Raw genomic sequence first — 27,148 nt, forward strand, 5'->3', positions numbered from 1 at the left:
AGAGGCTCTAAATTTATACGTTTAAACTGGGGAGTCGATGGAAAACGGTTGTAACGATCCAATTAATTATGGACAAAATTAAAAGCAAGTGCAAAATCAATCTTTCACGGTGTCGAGGATGGGATCAAATTGATGCTCCATCTGTTCACGGCAGCAAGGATTTGTAGCCCGAAGTGTAGTAGCCTGGCTGCAGGAGTCCGGTGAGGAGATCCAACGTACGAAGCAGTGTGAAAGGAGTATTTTAGTAACTATGTGAGGGTGGAGAAATGTGGAGAGGCTGTGGCCGAAACTTGTCAAATATTTTCTTGTTTGTAAAACCATGAAATTATCGCGAGAATCCTAAACGTTTGATGTGTGTTTTTTTTAATGGCAATTTTAGAGAAAGTAAAAAGGCAGACAATAAATATATTAAATCAGTTATTTATTCAAACATGTCATAATAATCTTCTCGGTATATTTTTTTTTAGAACAAATCTAAAGTTTCAGATGTCTGAAAAGGTCCCAAGTGTATCAAAATCACCTTTAATCTCCTGGAGAAACGCTATAAAACCAAAAGGATTAATATTCAACTTACAACCAGTGGTGTCAGCTCCCCTCTAGGGAAACTCACATCGATTGGTGACGTCGGACTAACGCGAGACAGTCAGCCAGCAGCCTGCACGGGAGAAGAAGAAAAAACAGAAAGAAATGAAACTTCTTTACAAACACTCAGACGCCTCGATCCTCCTCCCCGCTACCTGAAAGAGTGAGCTGATGTTCGGCGGGTGGAGCTGCTGGACCATCGGTGCTCCCTCTTTCCTCTCCTCCTCCTCCTCCTCCTTTTCCTGCATGCCACCTCTCCTCTTTCCTCTGCACAGGCCATTAGGAAGCGGGGTAAAAGATAAATTGCTCTCTGTCAATACATTACACCTCTCCTAATGGGTGCACGCAGGCTCCAAAAACATTTTTGCAAACTCTTGACATGCAGTGGCAGCGTCGTCAACCCCGCAGCTGCGACTCAGAGGGTTTCCATTTTTGCAGAATTTTTTTTTTTTTGCAAATTCTCTGCAGCTTTTCTGACTTTATTGGCCAGGGAACCTGAAATGTGTCTAATCATGAAAGGTAAAAGTTAAAGCGAGAATGAATTGACATTACAGTTTAGTTTGATCCTGAATGGCCTTTCAGGAGCTCTTTGACCCCGTGCTGGAGCTGCTGAATAGAGCGGGCCCCTTCTAAAAAGAGACACCACACGTGCTGTTCAAACACGAGCCACACAAAGTAAACACACAAAGACAGTGTATTCATTTGTGTTCTAAAAACATTTCAGCATTTTGTCTCTCCTCTTCCTTTGCGTGCTTAATTTTTGCAGTGGGGGGGGGGGGGGGGGGGATCAAACTGTGGAGAGCAGGAGGGCATGAGGGGCAGAAAGGAAGGGGGGAGAAAACTGAGGTAGGGGGCGACTATGGTGATGGTGGTGGGCGTCTTATAGGAGGGGGGAGAAAAAGAATGTAGCTTTAAGGGAAATGTGCAGCCGGGTGTGAAATTACAGCCTATAGTGCTACATATTGTACCAGAAGCTCTCTCCAAAAAGAGTAACAAAAAGAGAAATCATCCTCTAACCTGACCAGGAGGCAGCGCGCAAGATGTGGCCCTCTGCCCCAAAGAGTTGGGCCCCCACCCTCTTAACCCCACCATACCTCAACAGCGAACACCAAATATAGCAAAATACCTGGACAGACCTACTGATATCGTAAAAAAAAAAAAAATTATATATATATATGTGTGTGTGTTAATAATTAATACTGTACTATTACCAACATTAAATTACAAATTGACAAAAATTTGGAAACTCTTGAAAAAAACTTCTGTCATTTGAGAGAATTGCTTAATTATTATCTTCATTTTCACTGTAACAATTATAATTAATAATTGATCTTAAGATTATTGAAACGTGGTGAATGAAAAGTCACATTGCAAATATCGGTAATGTTGCAAAACAAGATTTTTTTTTTTTAAAGAAAGAAAAAGCACCTTAATCCGCCTCCAAACACCTGATTTCATCCTGCAGGTGAGGACGTCACCTCGCATGAAACCAGCCAATTACTTCAACGCAATTTCCCCTAAAGAACATGTTTTACCTTTTTCGGGCTACTTGAGTGAGCCCAAACTTTTTTTTTTTTTTTTTTTTTTTTTTTTTTTTAGCACTTCTTATACATCCGCCTTCACGTTTGAGAAACTATGCAGCGCCATCTACAGAAGCCGCGCGGCACTGCAGTGTGCAGAGCTCCTCCACCTCCGACCATCCAACACCACGATCCCAGTTTGGACCCGTGCAATCATCACACCATCAGCCGCGTGGAATAAAGGTCAATACGTCTGCATTTAACCTACGTGATCAGCCCGAGCATTGTTCTCTGTGGCAAATCAGAGCAGGAAACGAGATGAGGAGCAAATTATTTGGGGCCTTGTTTGGTGCTGCAGGGCCCACAGAAAGACAAATGATGAAAAAGAAAAAAAGAATAATGACAGAATATGAAGATAAAATTCAGTTATGATTAGAGCTTAAAACTGGCATGTGAGAAGATGTGTGGAAACTTAGATTTTCTTGGGAAAATACAGTGTTTGTCTGTGTAAAAAAAAAAAAAAAAAAAAGATCAGTCAGACACGAACATTTTAAAAACAAATCAATTCTCCATTTATTCAAAACTTCCTGTCAGCAAAAATGTGATTCGCAGCTGTTGTAATGTCTAATAAATTCACATTTGGAACTCGGACTCCATCCCTTGTTTATCTCCCTCCCCTCCCTGCCGGTGTGTCAGACCCAGAGACCTCCTCATTTGGACCCCCGGTTTTTTGCGTTGGCGAATCACAAAGTGTTGGCATCTATTGCCTTTGTCTGACAAGTCATCCATATAAGCAAAAGGGGGGTCTGCAGAGGGGAGGGGGGGGGGGAGGAGGGGAGGGTTGCAGCTTTTAGAACCACAGACACAGAGAGAGGCTTCATTCCCAGCTCCAAAGATCCAGCCTGACGCATCCAGCGCGCCTCACAGAAACCCGGCGCGTGTGTGTGTGCACGTTTGTCCGCCGTTTTGACGCGTGAATCAAGGCCACCAGGACTGAGGAAATACCGGGCCCTGCCCGCTGGAGCCTTCATTTCTGCAAGAAAGTGACGCGGTTTGCTCGTTGGCACGCTGTGAGAATTATACCCCTGGTCACCTCTTTGAAAGCATACCGATAAACTGAGCACAGGGTGCGTTCCTGAAACAATCCCTCGGTCATGCTGTGCACCTGCCAGACCTCCGCTGCCGGACTGGACTGCTGAAGAATAGAGGGGCAACTTTGGGGGGCAGAAGTTGCCGTCGGATCGGTTGTTGAAGCGGGGGTGGAGGGGCAAACTAAGTCCCTCCATCGAGTAGAATCACCTTTTTTTCTTCACATTTTCACCCCTTGATAGGAAGGCGAAACGGCGACTTCAGTTGATTATCTGTCTTTCCTTTGCTATCCAATGGATATTCACTGCAAAGCAGACCCCTTCACAGCGATGCACCGTAAGTAGCACAACCTGAGTTTCTTTGCCGCTGCAGCTTTTGCTCGCATGCGGATGAAAACTAGAAGGGGAAATATTTTTTATTTCTGCATATTGCAACGACTCGCAGCAGAGCGCGGCAATTTTGTACACGAACCCGGTATCCTCGCGCATCAAAAACGTATGAGCCAAACGGGAAAATATCGCATAACCAAAAAATGAAAAAGAAAAAAAGCTGAAAGAAAAAAAAAAACATATTTCACACCTCATCTGGTGTGTAAATTTCCACCTTGAAAATTTGTCATAAAATATCAAGTTTCCCCACTCACAGCAGCGGTGTGCAGAAATGAAACTTGTCACAGTAAACAAAGAACAAGCTTTAGCAGGTGCTCTCTAATTCACACGTGCATCACCCTGAAGCTTCCCGCGCACCGTGTGTGTATATAGCCTATCTGTGTGTGCGCTTGTGAGTGTGTGCGTGTGTGCAAGCCTAATAAGTCAGGACACATTAGTTACACATCTATTATTCAAATTATCCATCCAGCAGCATCCAACTTAAGTCCACATTCAGTGTGGTTTACTTGTAATTTGGAGAATGTGTGTGAATAATTGATAACCTGTTGGCTTACTAAATAATATGTAATATGAGTAATCAAAGCTCGTTAAATTATTCAAATTACCATGCAGGGAAAATGAAGGGGCTCGTAACTTAATAGCCAGAATGAGCCGTGCAGTTGCTATATGAGGAAAATATCACAAATGTTGAGACAGTGAGAAAGTTGAGATGCTGGAGACACTGATAAAGTAATATTTTTTATGAATATATAAAATACATTTTTGTCAAACGCACGGGTCAGTGTAGGGTGAATTTAAGGAGCAAATTGGAGCACAAGCTGCCTGACAGAGTGTGGCATATCCAACATATTAAAATGATATTCTCGTCAGTTTGAAATATTTTGGCGTTTGGTGCACTTCCAGATAACAGTGTGTTCGATTAATATTTTTAAATGAGTTTTAGTTATTAATCTCTTATTAAAAAGTTAATATATAGGATGTGTTGCTTTGTTTTGAAATCAGGGCGACAATAGATTAAATACTGCACAAAAAAAATGTAATAATTCTGATGGAATATACATTTTTCTTTCCTGAACACAAGTATATAAAAGATTTACCCCCCCCCCCCCCCAAAAAAAAAAAACGAAAAAAAAACGTGCAGGGTCATCTTTGTAGATTTTTATGTTTTGATCGTGTCTCCTCTCTGCTTTCTTTTAAAGAAAGGAACTCTTTCAGTCCAGATTAATTACATAATTACTTCAGATAATACCTAATATCTAAAAAAACAAAAAACATTAATATTTGGTCATTGTGGTGTTTGAATGCAATACAGAAAATAAGGCACAGAGTGAACAACCTTTTGAATAAATGCAGTTTTTTTTTTTTTTTTTAAATATAAACGATATAATGAAAGAAAATTATTTTTAATCAACCACTCTCACGTGCAGGATTTTACAATTCCTCCATTGTGGTTTAACTAGCTACACAAAGGCACGCCTGATCCATAAAAAGGAAAATCATACCAACACCTTATCTGTGCTGTTTGTTGTTTTGTTTTTAATCCTTCAGCATTTGAAAATTAAAAAAAAAAAAAAAAAAAAAAAACTCACCTGCACGTCCCTTTCTCATACGACCTTATGTAATGTTACGTCTGTGTCTGTTTGCTGCTGTTGTGTCCCACGTAGGGCACGGAGGTGTGAACCAGCTCGGCGGGGTGTTTGTGAACGGCAGACCCCTCCCGGACGTCGTGAGGCAGCGGATAGTGGAGCTGGCCCACCAGGGCGTCCGGCCCTGCGACATCTCCAGACAGCTGCGGGTCAGCCACGGCTGCGTCAGTAAGATCCTGGGCAGGTGGGTGAAGACTCTCCGGCCAAGGTAGACCCCGAGAGCTGAACCCCGTAAAAATCAGCCTAGTTTTTCCTTTTTAGGTGGGGTTAATTATGTTTTTAGTCATCCTGAAATATTCATGAGAGCTGGATTCTTTTGGAAGTTACTGGCGTTAGTGAGTTTCATGTGTGCGTAAAAAAATGTTAGAGATCAAAAGTCTCAACTGCGTGTTGTTGGGGGTGGTTTTTTGTTTGTTCTGATGTGCCATAAATGTTGAAAGATGATAATTAGCCTACACGCCTAAACCCGCCATGTGTTTTTAGGATATTTGTCGAAGAAAAGAAAGTTGGACTTTTGAACTTGGTTCTGCAACTTGTTTGTGCTCAAACAATTAATACTAGAGCTTGATTTTTGAGAACATTCTTCATTGCAGATACTACGAGACTGGCAGCATCAAACCAGGGGTTATAGGTGGGTCTAAACCCAAAGTGGCCACGCCAAAAGTGGTGGAAAAAATCGCAGACTACAAGAGACAAAACCCAACCATGTTTGCCTGGGAGATCAGAGACAGACTGCTGGCAGAAGGCGTCTGCGACAACGACACTGTCCCCAGCGTCTCATCCATTAACAGGTAGGATGACGTGTCTAAAGTATCAACTAGATTTGTGGGGTTTTCCTTTTTCTTTTTGGAAATGTAGTTTAGTTAAAACGACAAACTTCCCAAATGTACTACAACACGTTAATGACGAGTGCCGACGTGAGCGCGAATTGAAAATCAGTCATCACAGCAGCCATATCAGCGCGCGGCCACCCACAGCAGAATATTGTTTGAGCAACTTTGTGTTGCCCGGCACGCCGAGACTGCCTGCAGGTCTCTGAGGTGCAATTCAATCTTTCAGACCAAACTCCCTCAACAATCAGCAGTACATCCAGGACTGAGTGAATCTGTCGAGATGAAAACCGATCAATATTCGGTGACCAGATCCCGTGGCGCTATAAAGCAGGCCAATTTTCTTTAGCACATCTAATGTGCTGGAGCTGCTGCACAGAGAGAGCAACGCTGACTTTTTCCCCCTCCTGTAAGATGCGAGACCTGACAACGAAATAGGGTTAAAAAAAAATGATGTAATCGTCTGCATCACAAATCGAGATGGCATCTCGCTGTAATTAATGTCAATGTCACATTAAAACGCAGGAGGAATCTTGCTTTCAATTGTGGTGTTAAGACGTGTATTTTCTGACCATTGTCTCAGGTTAAACCAGCCTTTCCGTGCTGAAATCTTTAGTTTTCTCTGCCAATACAGGAGGACCCAGAACACCCCACTACCACAGCCAGTGATTCCTGGTGATGAACTTTGGTTAAGGTGCACTGTTCCATACAGCCAGCATCGGCATTACATTTTAATGAGCTGATGGGAGAGCGTGGACAGCTCCACACAAGACATCTTTTAAATAGAGAAAAGGCAGAAGAAAATTCATTTCATGCTTCGTGGCTGCTTAAAAAGCCCCATTTAAGGAGGCTCAGACACATGTATGTGATCAATTCAAAATGTACATTAATATCATTAAAAGGGCCCATAAAGTTTTTCAATTCCAATTAAAGCTTGCTATTTTTGAAGCAAGATGGGGGAGGCTTTATGTGTCTTTGTTTATGCGGGAAATTAAATTGTAGACACAAAGAGGTGTAATTCTATCAGTCAAATATGAGAGCTGCTTTGAATTTCTATTATAGTTGAGTGCTTTTCTTTTTTTAAGGAGAAAAAAACTAAGCTTTTCACTGTCTCTTGCTCTGTAGTGCCACATATATATACAGTACACCCCCCCCCCCCCCCCCCCCCCCCCACACACACACACACACACACACACACATACACACAATGGAGCATTCATACAAATTAGACAACAACAGTATTTGTTTGACATTTAGCTCCAGGTAAATATTTTCATTTCTTCAAATTCCTAAAGGGGCAATCTGCAAAGAAATGAATAAATACTTCCTCAGTGGTTCAGTCACCAGTAGACTTGGCTACAGATCATAACTCATAACTCATTAAAGATTGCTAGAAACAGCCAGATTAAAAAGAAAGACATTTTCACTCCAGGTGCTTAAATGCTTACCCAGAGGAAGAGAAACAAAAATGTTGGAGCCAAAGTCTTTTCCAGTTGGGTGGTTCTGACTGGGGCCAGTTGTGGGTGTCTGTGGCAGACAGTTTGACCTGTTGACAAAAGAGCATGCTTGATTTAAACACTTTTCCCCTGCATGCATTATTAAATGTTACAGAGATAGTGTTGTACTACACGTCAGGGCTCCCACAACCAACACTTGCTGCTAGACTTGGGGGGGGGGTCTCGATGATGCTCGATATTATTGATTCAGAAGTAAAGCAATTTTAATATCTCTTCAGGGATTTTCAGCAACAGCCGAGTCATTAATTCATTCTCCTAAATTGCTTATTCAATATGAGGAACATGGATACCAAATAAAGTCTTTGAATTTATGTTGCGCACACAAGTCGTGGGGTCGAATAACTGTTATGGAGGAAAGTGAAAAAAATTAAAACATCAATATGCGCTCCCTGGGAAGGTGTGTTGTTCGGTGGCTTTGCCTTCAAGGGGAGTTTTCTTTGTTTTTTTTATTTGTGACACTGTCAGATTTATTTCTCAGAAGCCTTCTGGCTCCCACAGTAACATCAATATCTAAAAGGGAAAAAAAACAAACACTTAATGTGTTTCTGGACAATATAATCTTTATCTCCAGAAATTTGGAGGACAAAGGAGCAAAGTCTGAAGCCAAAAAGCTGCATGGTCCTCAGCAGACCTCTCCTAAGTAGTTCCCGTGGCATACATGATGAATAGTTTTAAAGTTTACAAATTATTGTGACAGCTCCCTTTCTCCCCAAGTGCCATTCAGATTAAAGGAATCTAATGCTGGCGTAAGCTTGTGCAAGGCAATAAGGAACTATTGCTTTCCTGTCACATATAATTTATAGCTTTCTATATGCATCTGTTTGCCCGTGTGACTAATCCCCAACTTTTTCTCCCTGAGCCCCGATCAATACAACCTCATCCGCATTGGCACATGGGGGCCACTGGCTCTGTTTGATCTGGGAAGCAAAGGTCTGCTATAGAGCTGTGATCGGCCCCTGTGAAGCCCCCAACAGAGGGGGGAGAAGGAGAGGGAGCTGATTAGTGTGGGCCAGGTAGAATCAGTGAAGCTGATCATTGAGGTGAATTGATGTGATTTCATGCTTTGTTTGCAAGATCACTCAGACCAAAAGTGCAATGAAGACTTTTCACCAGACTTCACCTTTACGGTGGAGCCACTGGCCAGATCCATTTGATACCTAAATCCCACAATATCGCTATAATAGCTGCTGAGTTTGGGGCAGTGTGGAGGTCTTCAAGAGGCACCAGTGACATCTGCTTATCCTTTGTTCCCCAGGATCATCAGAACAAAAGTCCAGCAGCCTTTTCATCCATCTCCTGATGGGACATCACTGTCAACATCAGGCCACACAATTGGTAAATCAGCAGTGCACAACAAAACACGTGGGCATTCATTATACAATACAAACTGGCTAAATGATTTTTTTCTGCCATTCTCTCAGTACCAAGCACAGCCTCTCCACCTGTAACGAGCGCCTCCAATGACCCTGCAGGATCCTACTCCATCAATGGGATTCTGGGTATTCCACGATCCAACGGCGAAAAAAGGAAAAGAGATGATGGTAAGAGAGTTTTTCTTTTTTTTCGGAAAAAAAAAGAATTCACAGCAGAAAATGTCTAAAAAGCCAAACAAAAGTATTCTCCTCCAGCTTTACACTATGAAACTCTCTTTGCTGAACTTGCAATTACAGCATTAAAACCTGCTCCAGTTCCAGTGAATGACCTGTATAAAACACCTAAGTCTGAACTCTGTTACATTGCTGTGTCAACCTGCCAAAGAGTCTTTTGATTTGAAGACACGACCTCCGCTGTTGTCTCCTGCAATTAATCTTTATGGAAGTGATTAAAGGGCTTTAGATAATTACATGTCAAGATGATGTAGCCAACCACCCAGGTCAGTCAAGAAAGCCGCTATAGCTCGGTGGAGAAACCCCCCCCCTACACACACACACACACACACACACTCACACACTCACACACAACAAAAGTGGCTCCACTTCTGCTGCTGTTAGTGGATATAAGGAGGCCTGAGGCGATATAGATTATTGGTTCTGTAAGCAATAGGCTTCTATAATGTCGCTCCATAAGAAGCTGATGAGAATAGCTAAACAGATGCACTCATGTTACACTGCGTGCATGGGTATGGAGGGATGATGTGGCTGCTGAAAAGGGGCAGTTATCTCAAACAGGGTGGGAATGAGTGCCTTATTTCTGCAGTTCTCCGGAATGAGAGCTAATCAGAGCACGGCAGCAGTTTACATAGCGTCTTCTTTGTTCTGGCGTTTGTTGGGGAAGCAAGGGGTTTGTGGGATATTGAGTGGAATTGATGTTTTATGTGCGTGCGGGGAGGGAGGGATGACTAATGACCTGTCAGAGGTAGATTTCCTGGCAAAGATATAAAAACCAGCATGACGTGGACATGGCAAATGACATAATCAAGTCTTTCCCTGTAAGAGATGCAATCGCAGGGGCATAATGCAAACGTCTGGTATTTTCAAGGGTTCATTTTCAGTCGTTCGAGGACCTCTCATATTAGCTGGGGTGTAATGTCTAGTCACTGAATGATAAAATGCACACATTTCTATGCAGATTGCTACTGAAGGGCAAAGCGGTATTAAAGGGCATGGGGAGGAATAAGGTATGTGTGCGTGAGAAGGAGAGCTGGCCTGTTTTGTGGAGGTCCTCCAGGTGACAGCACCATGTTTCTACGGCTATTCAGTCTCAAATGATTCCCCTGATGTGCTGCCATCTATGTGATTTAGGTGCTCGCCCAGCATTACGATGAAAGAGAAGAAAGCTGTGTGTACATGTGCGAGTGGATGCGTGCGTTGGTGTGTGTTTGCATCAGGGTAAGACTTGTACTGAGAGTGACGGGGGGAGCTTTGGTTCTTTTATACTCTCTCAGCAGCCAGCTGGTGCCTACCTGGAACCACAGGGTCACGGATACTTTATCTTTCCCAAACATAAACCTCAGGTCTTGGCCACACAAACACACACACACACATAGCTGTAAAAGCAATGTCTTGCCTCCAGCCACAGTTTGTAAGAATAGTATATTACATAGGATGTTACCCTGTAGACACAATTCTCCTGTTGCTGTCTTCTCTTAAAGTGCACTTTTACCTAACAAAACAGCAGAATTTAAAGATAGAGCTCCTGGTGAGTGGAACAGTTCAGTGAAGCTTTAAGTTCAGATGGTGTTTTCCAGCACTGAGAAAGAGTATTTGATTTGATTTTGAGTGTCATGCAAACTTAAACAATTCTGTTATTTTGGAATTAATTTAGTTCTCGAGTCTGTCCTGTGGTGTATGGAACCCGATCCTCATAAACACCAAGGTTAAATTTTGTATGCATTTTTTTATTTCTGCTGTCTGTTTGAGATTAGTAAAACCTGATAAGTATAACACAGAAACATTGGCTTCGAACTGGAAGTAGTTTATAAGAAAAAAAATGTCCTCAAGTCTATTTAATGAAACATTATATCCTCAAATGAGGCTATAGCTTATTTTTGGGAAAAGATCACGGAATGCAAATAAGATTTTTAGGATCTCTTTTCTTTGCATCCGCTCATCTGCTCAAACAGTTTTACACTGAGAAAAAAGACTCTTTATAACTCTCAAAGACATATTTATTTATGGACAGACCCATCTCACAAGAAACCGTGTAACAGGTTCATTTAGCCACATGTCCAAAACATAGAATGGTCGAAACAAAGGCCCAGAAATTGTAAGATGGCAATGTCCTGTTTTATTACCTGTTGTTTTGCACATGTAAGCATACAAACCTGTGACCACGTATTTATTTATATCTAAGCCTAACCATGTGTTTTTATCCCAAAACATAACATATATAATATTAAAGTAATATCTAATTCTCATCAGGTATTTTATGCCTAAGACTTACAAACCACAGCTGACAGCGAACTAGAAAAATTGAAAGTTGTTGGACAATATCTGTACTTGAACTTTCTTTTCTTGCCCGTCAGTCAATGGTGTAATCGACTTCCTCCTACCTCCTTATAAGCGTTTTTTAAACATTTGATAGTGGTGCAATATACCCTTTGTGACAGTTTCATGTAATGAAAAATATAAGAATGGTCAATTTGAAAAAGAAATTGTAGGTATGTAATAATTTTGTTGCCTTAACAGTGTAGTAATTTCACGTTTTTTGAGCACGACCGTTTTACATAACAAAAGCCCAAAAAGTGGAGTGATTTCACAATTTCGTAACCTTTCATTGTAAAACTTCTTGTGTTTGAGCTACGGACTAACATACCTATTTCACATTCTGGTGTGAGACTGTGTTATTGTGGAATTTATCGCATAATTACATATAAGTAATAATTTGTTAGTCTATTTTAAAACTCAAACAGAGCAAAAAACCCACTTGTTATTCATATATGCTGTACATATACGACATCAGTTTTTGGGAACTTTTGAAGCAGACCGCTCTGTTCAGAGGAAAATATGTTTGTGCTGTTATTACAGTGTTTTTGTTGTTGTTGTTGTTTGTTAGCTTTTTTTCCCCTCTGTGATGCCTTGTTTTCTCTGCAGACATATTTTTGCTTCACTCAGTAGCATATAGTCAGTTAATGCTTGGATTTAATTTCTTCACAGCACAGTAGCATGCCTGAGCCCTATTTAAGTTGGTAAGCCTCATGATTATTATGGCACAAGCAGTCATTATCAAGTGTTGGAAACGTGAACAAAAATGAGAGAAGGAAAGAATGGGAAGGGTTAGGGAGGGGAGGATGCAACACCAGCCCTGGTGATATGGATTGGCTGTGCAGCGCAGAGTATTTGTTTTAGGCAGCAACCGTGGCTTTCTGCCAAACAAGCAGACAGCTCCTAAGTTTCCAAGTCAGCAGTGCCCTTAAAAAAGGGTCCCCCCCATTACAGGAGGGATGTAGAGATAATTTAGTGTGACACACGTTATGTACACTGGGTCTCGGCAAGAGGAGCTTCAGGGACACAGGTGTCATAAGAGCCATTAATCTAGTATTGTCACGTGTTATTGCAAATTAAAAGTAGCATGTTACACTTGGCAGCCATTGTTGCAGATGGACAGTGTGGGAGTGCAAGCGAGACCCCTGGAGATGGTGTCTTTGGTGACCACGGCTGTCCGCACGTTTTACAAATTGACATATACTAGAATTTGCCATTCTGCGGAGAAAGGCTATTACCTTACTGATTAACATCCAAGTAGCCCACCGCCCGCCTCACCCCTGCTGCATCCCACCACCCCCACTGCTCCTGATACTGAAGGCTTCAGAAAAGACAAAGGAGAAGCTTTAACTGCCTCTCCCTAAGATAAATCAAAACAGAATTAGAATATTTAAGTACAAATGTGTTTTCATGTATGTTTTTGTCCACATTCTTTAATAGTGAATGAGTGAAAGAGCTGAATTGACCTGAGCACCCAGCTAGCTCTGTTGATAACATGCAGTGTTCATTCTTTCGAAGTTATATCGCACGTCCTTTCAGTGACTCACAAATTCCACTGTGAGAACAGTAGATAACTCTTAATTTCAGCCATTCTGAATACTTTCTTACTTTTTAGAAGGTATTATTTTTTATTTTTTTATTATTATTTATTACTACAACAGGAGAGAAATTTCATGATAAGATGATCGTCATATATTTCAAAAGCCAACATCAATAGGCAGTGGCAGTCAGAATTGATGTGATTCTGTGCTTCAGTAGCTGTTGAATTAATTATTCCTCGTCTCTGAGCGTCATGAGGACTGAAGTGATGCATGTGGATGGAGATGAGTGATGGAGCAGGCCACCGTCACACCCTGCTCTGTGTATGAGCATCTGTTTTGGGGGAAAGGAAGGAACAACGCAGGAACTCGGAGAGCAGCAAAATGTCAGCACCTAAATTCAACAATCCAAATTAGATTAATAAAGACTTTAAAAGCTTGGCAACAATGCAGCAAATTAATGACCAAGAGTAACACCTCTCCCAGTCCCAATCTTGGAGGCAATCAAAATGTTTGCAGGTAAATGATTATGTTTGATCCATAAAAGTCCTCAAACTAACAACAGTTCAGAAAAGCTGTAAAATGGCTTTTTTCTATCGATAGATTTTCTATCAATCTATTGAGCAGTTTACAGCCAGGTCCCTTTAATCACAGATCTTTGGTGATGCTGAACAAACATTTTACATTCCAGAGATGGTATTTCATTCATGTTTACATAATCAAAACATTCAATTAGAAAACTGAAATGCTGCTGAGTTCACCCAAATTGATGCAAATGAGTTTTAATTTGATTCCATTTAGCCGAGAATTGAATCAAGCGGGAAATTATAGAGGTGTATTATTGTGAAATACATAACAGTGCGTTAAGGGAACAAGAGTGAATTTATGTTGACATGTTATTTAAACAAAAAGCAGACTGGGTGAGAGTAAAAGGTGGGGAGTGGGAGAAAGTTCATTCTTCTGAAGAGGGCTTTCATGACCTCTAGGTGCCAGTTCAACTCCCCACGCCGCCAACAACAACTTAGAACCTCAATGTTCATTGACAGGATTTCAGCTTGTTTACCAAAATTGCTCCCTTCCTCTATTTGAGACAGGCTTTCAGAGAAAAGTACTACTCAGTCTACACCTCATTCGTGATAATTGTTCAGTTTTTGTTTGGAGGGTAGTCCCTGAGAGTTATGTTGGCTGAAGGCTCCTGCCGGGGGTCGTGACCTGTGGGTGTCAAACCCGCAGAGAGGAGTCTGCTTTATAGAGCTGGTATCTGATCTGATAGAGACTGCTCCCTCGTTACCAGAGTGTTAATACAGACTGATGTCAAGATGAATACACTCAGTGCCAGAGATGATCAATAAATGACCGCAGCACGGGACAGGCATGTAACACACCAACAAAGCCACCGTGGTCAAAGATTGTTATCACTGCTGCATAATGGGCTGATTTGGGAATGTCCAAATAATGGGTTTGACGTCCTATAAAGAGAGTTGTTTTTAGACACCTCCTGGACACTGAATGCCACTTCAAAAGTCTTCTGATTTATATATGTCTTCATAATGTTGAATATTTGTGACCGCAATTTAGGAATGTAAAGTTGCAAAAATTAACACTCAAAAATTTGGACTCAAAACGTATGACTGACATGGCATCTGCTGCCCAATATACTACACATTTAATGCAACAACTAGTCTGATACTATCTATCAAATATCAATAAATACTTATCAAAAATACTAGACATCATGTCTTCTCCTGCAGTCTTGAGTGCAAACAGGCACACTGGTACTACCAATCTAGTCCAACTTAAAATATAAAACAGACCCAAATTTTTTTTTAATGATAATCACATATGGTCAACTTTAACTGTTAGCATGAATGGATGGAAGAAAACCCTTGAGTGATGTGTTAAATTCTGACTCTGATGCACAGGATTGATCATTTCCACATTAGCAATAGGCCTTTGAGACCTTTTTTTTGGTATGACACAATGATGCTTTTACTTTTCTTTTTTAGCTAGTCTTTAAACTTTTTACTGTTGCATAAACTTGAGGAATAAATAATTAAACAGCTTCATAAATGTTCTAAACTCACACCGGAGTCGTCTTCAAATGTCGCAAACTCATCAGTAGTGAGGAGGGCAGATGGGGCTGTCCTCAGTTTGACTGGGAGGAAGACTGCGTAGGTTGACCTAGGATGGTTTGTCTTGTGTGTGGGAAGTGTATTCCACAGTGGTGAATGACAAATATACTGTGTGTGTGGGGGGGGTATTGATCAAGTGTTGTGGCTCAGGGTAGCTGATGGAAAGTAATTAATGACTCTATTTGCTTTGGTAGCAAAGAGAACAATTGAGTCTGATAAAGTGACAAACAGTAGCAGCAGTAGGTGAGGAGCCTTCACTGCAGCCGTGCAGAAAACATGCTGATTGTTCATCTGATTGTGCTAAAGTGTCACCACTGGAAAAATCAGAGCTGTTGTTTCTCATGCAGCATCTGCATGAGGCTATATTCTTAAAAAGCAACATTTTAAGGGAAAAAAGAAAATACTAATACGGTCACATTCTTGGAGTATACAGCCCCAATATTCTTGTTTCTGCATTTTTGTTTTTGGACAGGTTAGACATATTGTGTCATCTTTGTCATTTTTGGAGTGAACAGAGTCATATTATGCATTCCAACCTTGTACCTTTTCCCTGCTAAGCTAAAGCTAACTGTCTCCTTGCAGGGTGTTGCTGTTGAGTGTGCAGACATGGCAGTGGTCTGGATATTCTCCTCAAACTGTCATATGTATCAACAGTGACAGTTTAAAACAGGAACTAAACAAGTTTTCTATGTTACATTCTGTCACCTCAGTCTTAAGGGCTGAACATAGAACTCCGTACGTTCTCCGCTAGTGCCTCACAGTTGTTGCACATCGACATGCTCTTGTGTTTTGTTTCCACTTGGTGGCAGTCTCATAAATGTGTAACAGTCTGAGCTGTGGACTGTTCTTAGTTGTGTTAGTGCTGTTCTTGTTCCTTTGGCTTGGCTTCTCTATGGAAAAGACAGAAGTCAAAGTGGACAAAGATCCGCTTTGTGTTGGAGTGAAACTAAATGTTGAGATAATGAAGATTGTCCAGTGCTTATTTCATATTTCAAGAAAGTTTAAATAGGAACGTAGGAGGCCCTGTGAATATACACATCCAACTAGCGAAGCATTTTGAATAAAAACATTTTAGTTTAGCAAATATGTCGGCACACTGTGTTGCTCCACAATATGTCACCAGATTTCCTCCTTCACAGCCGTCATAGTTGCTGCAACTGCCAGACAGTTTTATCACTAAAGCAAATGTCATTATAAATTATAATAAGTTGATGTGTTAGTTCTTCTTGTGTGGAATGTATCAACATTTAAGATGATCCTGAAAGCAAAATGATCCATGAGTACAACCCTTTCTGCCTTAAATCTGATACCTTAATGTTCCAAATGCATATTTCCTCATTGTGTGTAGCATTTTTAAGTAATTTTCATACATGGCAGCGAGATTTCAACCGATGGAAAAAACTGACAGTGACCACAAAACCCAAAATGCTCAGTACAGAATATTGGATAATAGTTCTAATTTATTTGTTTGTGCAGTGAAAACCAGTAACAGTTACATTTGTGTTGTTGGCAAACTCATAACTTCCGTATTGTGCAGCTATCAGCAAATTTTCAGGTTATACACACTTGCGTATGACTCACACACACACACACACACACACACCTACACATATTCTCTTTTATAGCTCCTTCAACTCCTCTTTGGAGAGTCGGGTTCATCCTCTGGCCTCAGCCTGTGAAAAAAGGTCAACCAGCAGAATAGAATGGCAATAACCCTCCCAAATGGTACTATCACACAGACATGATTGATCAATTGAATTCCATGGCAGAGAAAAATGTGGGATTAAGTAGAGTATTATACGCACAATGAGTTGAGGCATGATGTTCATTTCAAGTTCATTTCAGCTCCCTCTTGCCACTAGATCAGGCAATCAATAGCGGGCCTTGCATATCATATATCACCACTCTCCCAGTGAGGGGAGAACATAATCTGCCGCAAATTTAGAATGACAGATTTGTAAGGGAGCTGAAGCTTTCGGGGATCCGGGGAGGGGACCTAAAGACACAGCCACTGCAGCCTGGAGAGGTGGGGGTGCGGCGGAGCAGGGCTGGGGAGGGAAGGAGGGAGGGAGGGAGGAGGCTGTGGAAGGATGGTCGGTAAAGGTTTTAAAGCTTTGCACACAACAGGAAAAGCTAAGGCATCCTCCTCTCAACAGTCGAGTAATCAGGTCAGGAGTCGGGAGAAAATTCCTGTGTTTGGAGAGCGGGATGATTGAAGTAGACTGTACAATTTTATTCAGCCTCTTGTTCTCCACCGCTGCTTCCAAATGGAACCACATGCTCAAAGAGAATGAGAGCCGTATTGAATTGTTAAAGGGAAATTGTGCTTTAAAAAACAACACTTGATTTCAGTGAACATCAGGCTTTTTTGGAAAGCAGAAAAGAAGAAAAAAATCCCCCCGACTGGAACAAAAAAACATTATAATGGGCTGGCTGCTGCTTTCATTAGTACACATGCTTGCTACAACATGTGTATCTGTGCAAGTGACAGTGATCCATCAATTACCAGAGGACTTTCAGATCATGATGGTGTTATTTCTGTGCGGGGAAAAAGCTGTGTGATGTAGTCAGTGGCTCACCAGAGCCATTAAGGTGGAGAAAAACCTGCACTCCATCCCTTTGTGTCCTAAGATCTCCCACAGAGGTGCTACAAACAATACATGAGAAGAATATAAAGTGCATAGCTTGAAGTGAAGACCAGCTTCCCGGGGTCAGTGTCTCGAATGTTGCTCTTTCTTCTTGTAGATGGTTCAGATGGTTCTGGCCCAAACAGTGATTCTCAGGGTAGTGTGGAGAGTTTACGGAAACACCTGAGGGCAGATGCGTTTACCCAGCAGCAGCTGGAAGCATTGGACCGGGTCTTTGAACGCCCCTCGTACCCTGACGTCTTCCCTACACCGGAGCATATCAAACCAGAACAGGTTAGTAGCACTCCGACTCTCCATTTCTGCTTTTTCTTTCAAAATTGAGCATGCAGTGTTGACTCAGATGCAAAAAAAACTGTTCTGTCACATATATTCCCAACCTTATCCCGAACCAAAAGCTAATTAGTGGTCTGAGATGGCTAAACACTGGATTACAGTCAAAGCATGTATAGTGCTGGAGGGATCACAAGGAAAACTCCCACACATTATTGATTTTGTGATGAAAAACACATTCTTTGCACCCGCTGTAATTGAGAATAACAGTGAAACAACATGAAATTAATCAATATCTGGATTTTCTTCATTTTTTTGCTATGTTATTCAGCTGCTCCTTCTTATCTCTGTTGTTTATTGTCCATTTCTTCCACATATCTTGTCTTGACAAGACTGGCCTAGTCTTGAAACCTTTATTGTAATATTATGACATAGATGTATGAAACACTGCAAACAGCCTCAATCTAGTCCAAGTCTTGATATTAAAACCACACTTGCCATCCATCCTCATTTAAAAAATTAAGAGGCATTTTGGAAACAGCTACCCCCACGCTAAAAACGACAGCCTGAAACCAGTGCCTATTAAAATCTCTGGGCTTATTACAATGGATAACCTTTATTTACTTTCATTATACTATTAAACAACAAGAGACTATTAATTTCTCCCAACAAACTACAAGTCAGACCCATAAAGCAAAAGCAGTCACCTAATTGAGTTCATTTTAATTTCTCTCCAATCGGGGCGAATTACGCAGGTGATAAATCAGTGGGACAGGCCTCACCTCCAGAAGAGGGCCTAATTTGCAGCTAATTACAAAACTGATTTCTACTGGAAGATCAATACCAAAACGAATTGGAAATGACTTGCAATCACAAAGAACGTCAGGGAGAGTATTAAAAGGCAGGGGGGAAAGGGTTAGACCAGAAAAGAGGGCGAGTAAGTAAGAAAAAAGAAAGTAGGCCAGAAAAAGTCCAGAAAAATCAGCTTTAATTTACAGCAATATTAATCAGAACACTTTCCCTTTCATGGGTGCCTCATTGTTTTTTTTTCTCCTGGAAAATGTGGCCCTATTAGCCAGTGTCTGGGTTCTGTAGCAAGGCATTAAAAATCCATTCTGGAGATGCAAAACTCAATGGATTCACCCCTCCCACACTTCTGCTAGCCATTTGGTCATCCTTTTCAGACCTATCTTTTCAGTTTTCCCCCTCCTGCCCTGTATCTGCATGATAAAACGTCTGTTTGGCGTCTGAGGCCTGCGAGAATAGAGGAAAACATCCGACATTGTGCCAGTGAACAGTTGTAGCAGACAATTAGAGTTTATCTGTGATAGTGGCAGACAAGAGTGGGGTCACAGGCGTCCCCCTGTGGGAGCGCGGCCCACTGAGCCACTCACACTGGGCTTTGGACAAACACTGTCAACACTCAGACTCCGGAAGTCACATCTCATTAAAAAAAACCTGTTAACATCTGCCATCAGTGTCTAAGTGCATATATACAAAAAGAAACATGATGATGAAAGACGAAGAGATTATTTCTGCACTGAGATTTATTTATTTATTTTATTTAATAAAGGGATTTTACATGAAGACATACTTTGTTTGGCCTTCAACATCTGACTTTATAATTTGACATAAGACATTTGGCTTGAAAAGTGAAAGAAACACATTTCATTCACTTCTGTCTAATTTTAGGTGTAAGACCTGCAAGCCGCCAGCAGCTTTGCTCAATACTGCTTGCCGAAATAATCTTTTTATTGTTATTTAGGTGAACTAGTTTTTCAAACCAGAATCTGAATGCAAGCAATAGGAAACCCTTAGACAAGTTTGAGGTAACAAAATGTGCAAGCTGTAAAAGTGATTCTATTCAGAAATAAGAGGTAATGAAATATAAAGGTGGTTTAGACTCCAAATCAAAATCAAAAGCTAAAATAAAAATAAAGTGAATGGTATTTCTCAAACAGGACCACATGGTGTGTCTGTAACAAAGCAGAACTGCTTTCTCCCTTGGCTGATCAGGGGTAGGACTGCAGTCAAGCACAAAAGGCCAGCTGACGCCTTGGCTTTTCACTCATCTCAAAATCCCACTTCCTCTCAGACAATACCAAAATACATTCATGATATGCTTGAACTGCCACCTTGCAGCAGGAGCACACACACAATGCTCTCATACAAATTTATACTCACACAGACGTGTGGAGAGCTTAATGGAGGAGGAGAAAGGAGGATTTCCATCTAGGTATTGTTTGGTTGTGTAATGATTCAACTGTCCTTTTCCCAGGCTAATGAGTACTCGCTCCCTGCCCTGAATTCCAGCCTGGACGAAGTCAAGCCCAGTTTATCCTCTAGCGCCAACCCAGACCTGGGCCCCAGCGTGTCGCAAAGCTACCCTGTAGGTAAGATCAACTGCTATACAGTACGCCTTTATGCTGCCAAGCCACAGCTTCAGCTGAGGGGGTGTGAACAATGTAAACGAACAAGAAAGCCAATGCTAAACATGGCAAAGGCAAAATAAATGTGTCACAATAAAGACAAAACAAAAAGTTAAGTGTGAAGACTTTTTTAATACCATTTCACTCTGAGCTGAAAAGGTGGTACGATGATGCGATAAAAGCTACGCAGCTGTCCTCTGTCTGCTTTTTGCTGAGCAAGCGGGGCATTAAGAGAGATTGGGAGCTGTTCAGACACCGCTGGACAAGGACCTTTGGGTGTCAGCACATCAGAACTATGACTGTGTATCAGAGCAAGGTCTCAGGAAAAAAAAAAAAGGCCACCTTGCAGGGCTGAGTGCTCGTTGGCTCCTGATGCGTTGCTCCTACGATTTGTCCGCCAGGAGACAGTTTGTGTGTCTCAAAGCACGAGTAATGTGCCTCGGTAAATACGCTCTGGCATTTCTGCCGCCTAACTCTAACACCATGATCATTTATTTCACCCTCCTATCACTCCCTCTCCCTGTTTCTCCCCCCTAGTTGTCTCCTCTCCTTGTCACAGTTAATGACTGCCTGGCTAATTGAAATATTGTTCCGTTGTTGCAGTGTTATTACCAAGAAGAAGGTTAAGTTTACTGAAAGTTTATGATGACTGCCTGGTGCCTGAGATTAATATACAGAGCTTTTATTAAAATTCATATAATTATGCAGCAGCCATCAAAGGCAACGAGGTCTGCGTGGGGGGAGGACAGGGTGATTGAAAATTGCCGCAGCCCTCCTTCTCAAATGATAGCTGAGCAGCCTTATGAGAAAAGAAAGAGCCCTTTTCTCATTTAATATGTGGGAGGTAGATTTCCCCGTGTAAGGCAGGCCTCCTGAGAAGAAAGGTGTGTGTTTGTCCTTTGTGCACTGATGGCCCTGTAGAAAGCAGGCCTGGCTGTGCAGGCAGCTTTGTTTGCACCTGGGATATTTTAGATGGCCTCTGCAGAAAGGCTCTCCTTACTGCTACACAGGTGCAAAGAGACATGTAGAGAAAGAACGATGGGCTTGTGTGTGATCTCGTGGGTGTGTGCGTGCGTGCATGTATGTGTGTGTTTGCATATGAAAAGCACCAGCTTCTAGATTAGTAAATAAGTTTATTCCATGCCCTTGTCTGTGGGTAGATTTCACAGGAGGCAGAGAAATAAAGCGTACAGAGGTCAAACTAATGGAACAAACATCACTCTGACTTCCACTTGGTAATTACTATTTGGTTTGTGGCTCCTCTGCTTGGTTTTCTCTCAGTGGCTGCCTATGTGGATAATAGGTGATATTCAGGTGTGTGGTCTCTCTAATGGCTGAGTATTACAGTTTACTTGCCAGCGATAAGCTTACCAGAGGAATTTTAAGCCATGCAAAAAGTAGTAAATTATCAGCAGTATTTAGGCTGAGATCCAATTTCAAATTAATTGTGTCTTTACACAGGAAAGAACTGGAGATTATGCTCATCCTTAAAATGTTTTTAGAACACCAATTAAAATGTCCGCATTTATTGATCTTGTTGATGTCATGCCCTGCTAATTTGCATAATCTATTAAAGATGAATGATTCATGAAGTGCTCAATGCCAGAGATCGGGATTTTCAGTGAACTGAAAGAGTTCAGAGATAAAAATCTTTTATGTCCTCTGCTTATCCTATTAAGGCTCAAAAGTACCTGCAGAGCAGGCTCAAATAAGAAAGGGATTTAAGGGCATTGTGCACATCATAGAAATTCAGAGGCAAGAAGCCACTTCCATTAAAACGTTTTTTTTTTTCTCTCCGCCTCCTCCACATTAATACTGTATTACCTGCTAAATAGTCCCTCTTACCCCATAAAAACACCAAAGGGTTCCATGAATATGTGGAAAGGACAATTGCATATTGTGAGGTAATTTCTATTGTTGATATGGGAAGTAATTTCTTTGATGAATTCCCTTCGAGAGATGGATTTCATCTCAAGTGCTTCTTATTCTTGTTCATTCAAACTGCTTAAAATTCAAATAGAGTGGGCCGCGGGTAAGTCTGTGAATGCCAGAAGGAGGAGCTCAGAACTTTTTTGTGTATTTTGAGAAATAAACGGAGCGATGGCCTTGATACAGCCAATTGTCCACTATTTCAATAGAGAGTTTCAGTATTTTTTGAAAGTAGAGAGCCCACCTGTTTTCTTGATGCTGATTTAGACTCAAGAGCCATCTTGAGGCAGTGAGCAGATTCCCTTGGGTTTTTGGTGGGAGTTTTACACATCTCTGCTTAGTGACTGCATACTGAACACTCTTTAAATACATTCCCTGCTGGGCCTGTTAATCGAGGCCTCTGAAGGCTTGAATCTCCTGTGTCAGTGACACCTCTCCTCCTCAAGCAACGGTTTCTGTACACCCCTTTACCAAAACCTACCAAAACAAAACTTCAAAAAGCAAATTAAACATTCAGTTAAGGTGACGGTGAGTGATCTCAGGGTGAGCTACACAGAAAGTATAAAGACCTGCCTTTGTCCAGTGAGCAGCGAGCAACGATCAGACAGTGAACCCGCAGCCATGATGTGTGGCCTCATGACAAACCGCTGGCGTGTCTCCCCACAGGGGGAAGCGCAGGCTTCGAAGTTAATGCTCATTTCGTCTTCACAAAAGCAAACTAACCTTTGAGCACACATTTGATAATGAATGACTTTCAGTTGGTGTTTGGGGAATTAAAGCAATTTGGCTCTCCAAACATTCTTTACTTAGTTGTAATTAATTAGGGTGCTGAGGTTTTTTGGCTGGTGATAAATTGCCCCATTGTGCATATACCCCGGAAAATGGAGGTCAAAGATTTTTGGTTGTTGTTGTAGCAAACATGAAGGTGTCCCTGTCATGCTAAATTTAATACTCTTGCAACCAAAAGAGTCATTCACAAATGACTTTGTTCATGTGCCAAATAAAAAAGGTCACCCTGCTTTTCTGTTTGTGTATTAAGAAACTGAGCTGATGTCAGTGAAAGAACGTTGCACCGTTGTTGTGGGTCAAGACAAAACCCATGAATTAAGTCCCTTTATTTTATGTGATAAGATAACTGTGGGCTGTTTTCAGGCATTACTGCGTTACACTAATAATCCTGTCATGCTCAAACCTCAAACTATCCTCTCAACAGTCAGATAATTCATAGCAAACTGTATTCCCAGCTCAGTGGTAACTGCCACAATCCACTTTTCAAATTGAGACGGAAATCAACAGGCTTTTGTAAGAGCCAACCAAAAAAATCTTTGAATTGACTTTCACAGGGGAGAGAAAAAGAGGGCAGAGGAAAATAAATAGCTTGATTTGCTGGCGTTCAATCTAAGGGGGCTGTCAGAGGAAGCAAACAATATAAAGAAGGCCATCTTTTAATGAGAATCTGGACACACATCTCTGTTGTAAAAACAACAAAGGCTAGGAAGCAGCTAATGAGGCTATCATTGCTGTACAGAGAGTTCTCAGAATCTGCGCCTCTCTGAAAGAGGGCTTTAAAGGGGACATAAAGCAACAGGCACAGAGCTATTGGCAGTAAATGCCAACCGAATGTAGAAAAACAAAATTCATCCCAGGCTGTAAGCACTCTCCATATACCTTATACTTTATATTTGCTTTTTTTAATACAGTTTTTTCATTCTTTACATTAACAAGGGTTCAGCGTCTTCTGCTTTGAAAAGTTGATTCTGAACATTGAGCAAAAACGTTTGTGTCTCATTGATGCTATTTAAGGTCGGAATGAAGGCTGTTCAATGAGGGTGAAAGTGTCCAATGAGGGTTAAGTTGAAGGAATTGATTCCCTGATCTATTTCACTGGATCGGTATCAAGGCTAATACTGATAAAGAGACAGACTCAAATGAACTACAGTTGCTTTGTCGCTCAGTCCCCTAAATGAAACATATAGGTGAAAATCTAGAAAAAATATCCTGGAACTGATGTAACTTTTCTATGAAATACATTTCTTCCTTTTTTTTTCTTTTATTGTATTTTGAGGAAATTAGATTAAAGCCTCACGACAATAAAGTTAACTTAAGAAGTTAATGAAGAGATAAGAGTATTTACTTTTATCAAACATGTGAGACATCTGTAGTTTGTGCAATAATAATGAAGATAAGCTCAGTGTTTGCGGAGACAGTCAGACAATAGTGACCACTGTCTACACGTACACACACACACTCATACACAATGGCCTCACCCCTGCTGGACCCCCCACTACAGTACTCCCACAGCTCCTTTTGACTTATGGGCACTGGCTTGTGGCTAACCAATTCTTATTATAAATGAAAGGTCCAGCATTACCTCACTCTTCTCTGTAGAGCTCTTTAACTGGCTGCCCTCGAGTCTCAGGAATTTAACCAGAGACACATTTCACCAGGCGCACATACAATGTAGCCATCAGTGCTGACAACAGTTGTTCAGCATGAGATGGACTCGTTTCTTCATCAAACAGTTTGTGATCACAACCGAAAATATACCTTTTTTTTGTTTTGTATTTTCTGAGAGTATTCTCGTACAGACGGCTTTGTGATTCCTTTGATATTGTACACGTTTAAAGAGGATTTTATAACTTTCGATATATCTCTCGTTCCTTAAACAACCGTCTGACAAATATCTGGCAACTCTCAGGACTCTAAGAATGTGGTATCCTATGAGGAAACAAGGACATTTTAGACAAAGACATGGTGTTGAAATAAAAACACAAAGAAACTACCCTTCAGTAATAGTTATTTGTAAGTAGATCTGTGTTGTATTGTAAGCAAATGGATTTCAATGTCAAAATATCTTATTGTTTAAACTGGCCCCAAATAAGGTAGCTATTTTGACTTTTATGACTTTTGCTTTAGGATATGAATAGAGTTTTCATGTTGTGGCTGACCAGAAGGTCATGCTGGAGCTAATTCTAAATACTTTGATCTATGTTTGTTGTTTCTATAGCCATGCATGTTAACTTATTGGCATTATACAGTATGTCTCGTGTTTAAAAACTTCACAATTTACAAGAACTAGTTCAATGTTCAGGTCACACAGGGTAAAATTGAACCAGCTAGATCATTGTTCACCATTTCAAGTTCTGAACTAAGTTTGCAGTTCCGAAATAAACTGCTTGTTGTTCATCTTTCACTTTTTTTTTATTATTAGGGTTGCCAACTCCCTGAAAAATAAATAAGGGACACCTCATTAGAAGCCGATTGCCTTTACCTTTCCTGGCCTGGTGAATTTTTTAGCCCCTTTTTTTGTGAGGGAAACGATTTTTTAACTATTTAACTCGAACCTGAATTGAATTAGATGCATATTTTTTGAGTTACATGAACACATGGAAAACAAATTATTATTCAGGAATTCACTTTAATACAAAATAACAAAATTAACTGAATAAAATAAGTATCTTTCTTAAAGGAGAAGTACATTTTTTTTTTAAACCTGGACCTTATTTCTGGCATAAAATACGTTCGTCTAATCACCGATAAAAGTTTGGTGAAAGTCGGCGTCCTTCGGAAGATATTTAGGTCACTGGAGATTCGTTTATATCTGTTTATTATCTGTCTTTATTTCACCGATACTTTACGACCAATGAATGAATGAACACGTACTATTGCACTGTTAAGCGTTCATTCATAAGAGCTGCCCTGTTGTTGTTATTTTGTAGCAGAGTAGTGCAAAAACTCTACATTAAGTGGTTTCAGAGAGTTACATGGTTCTGTAAAAGCATTCATAAAACAATACAGCAATGTACTACTATTAGAAAACGTACTTTGTACTTTTGAATACTTAAGTATTTTTAAAAGTAAGTTCTTCAGTATTTTAACTTGAGTAAAATTTTGAACTTGTAATTGAGTAAGATTTGACCATGAGTATCAATACTTTAACTCAAGTACTGGAGTTGAGTACTTTGTCCACCACTGCTTAAAGCAGTGTCTGCTTACTGTCACCCATGCGTGCTGCCTTGTTGTCTGCTGCTATCTTCTCCGCGAGCAACAGTACCTCCTCGACCAATGAGCTGACAGCGCATTCTCGGGTGTGAATATGCTGTCAGCTCATTGGTCATAGAGCAGGACAGGGACTGGGAACAAGTTTACCGTACATTTTCATATAAAGCCCCGTTATTAATTTCCATTGGCATGATACTGACTATTTTTAGACTCTCACAGTAATACGGGACAAAGTGCGTCCCTTTTCAGCTCAATACAGGACAGGTGCTGTTGTTTCTAAATACGGGACGATTCCGTTTTTCAAGGGACGGTTGGCAACCCTACTCTGAATTCCTTACATGGTAGTACACTGTGTAATGGCGTGCTATGGAATACAGGACATGGGCACCATGGCCAACTGAGCACAAATATTCATGTCTCCATTTAACTGCTCTGTTACTAACCATCAAGATTCTCAAAATCAAATTGCGGAAAAAAAACACACGGTTTAGTGCATAGCCTACTTTATATGATCCTTTTCGCACACCAATGAAAGCATGTAAATCAGGACAGGCCCAGTGACAAACACAGCAGTGTCAGAATAAACCAAATATAACTTGAGCAGCAGGTGAAAAATAAAAAAATTAGGCTTCAAAATGTCCAACAACAACAATATGTCATACATCTTAAAGAAACCGAAACAGTAGGTGTGTAATAATCGTCTT

The 27,148-nt window shown here is 40.9% G+C and overlaps 1 protein-coding gene across 1 annotated transcript in view; it reads left to right on the plus strand.

Annotated features, from left to right (window-relative positions):
- The first annotated feature begins 3,267 nt into the window (after positions 1-3,267).
- pax2b (paired box 2b) overlaps positions 3,268-27,148 on the plus strand; it is a 29,389-nt gene continuing 5,508 nt past the window's right edge. The window contains exons 1-8 of the mRNA XM_075458236.1: positions 3,268-3,527; positions 3,889-3,891; positions 5,245-5,410; positions 5,820-6,017; positions 8,829-8,908; positions 8,995-9,114; positions 17,912-18,087; positions 20,363-20,477. Of these exons, the coding sequence (XP_075314351.1) occupies positions 3,485-3,527; positions 3,889-3,891; positions 5,245-5,410; positions 5,820-6,017; positions 8,829-8,908; positions 8,995-9,114; positions 17,912-18,087; positions 20,363-20,477 (901 nt within the window). The 5' untranslated portion in view covers positions 3,268-3,484. The remainder of the gene's footprint in view (positions 3,528-3,888; positions 3,892-5,244; positions 5,411-5,819; positions 6,018-8,828; positions 8,909-8,994; positions 9,115-17,911; positions 18,088-20,362; positions 20,478-27,148) is intronic.

Source organism: Odontesthes bonariensis, chromosome 23 (assembly GCF_027942865.1).
Source record: "Odontesthes bonariensis isolate fOdoBon6 chromosome 23, fOdoBon6.hap1, whole genome shotgun sequence".
Lineage (NCBI taxonomy): Eukaryota > Metazoa > Chordata > Actinopteri > Atheriniformes > Atherinopsidae > Odontesthes > Odontesthes bonariensis.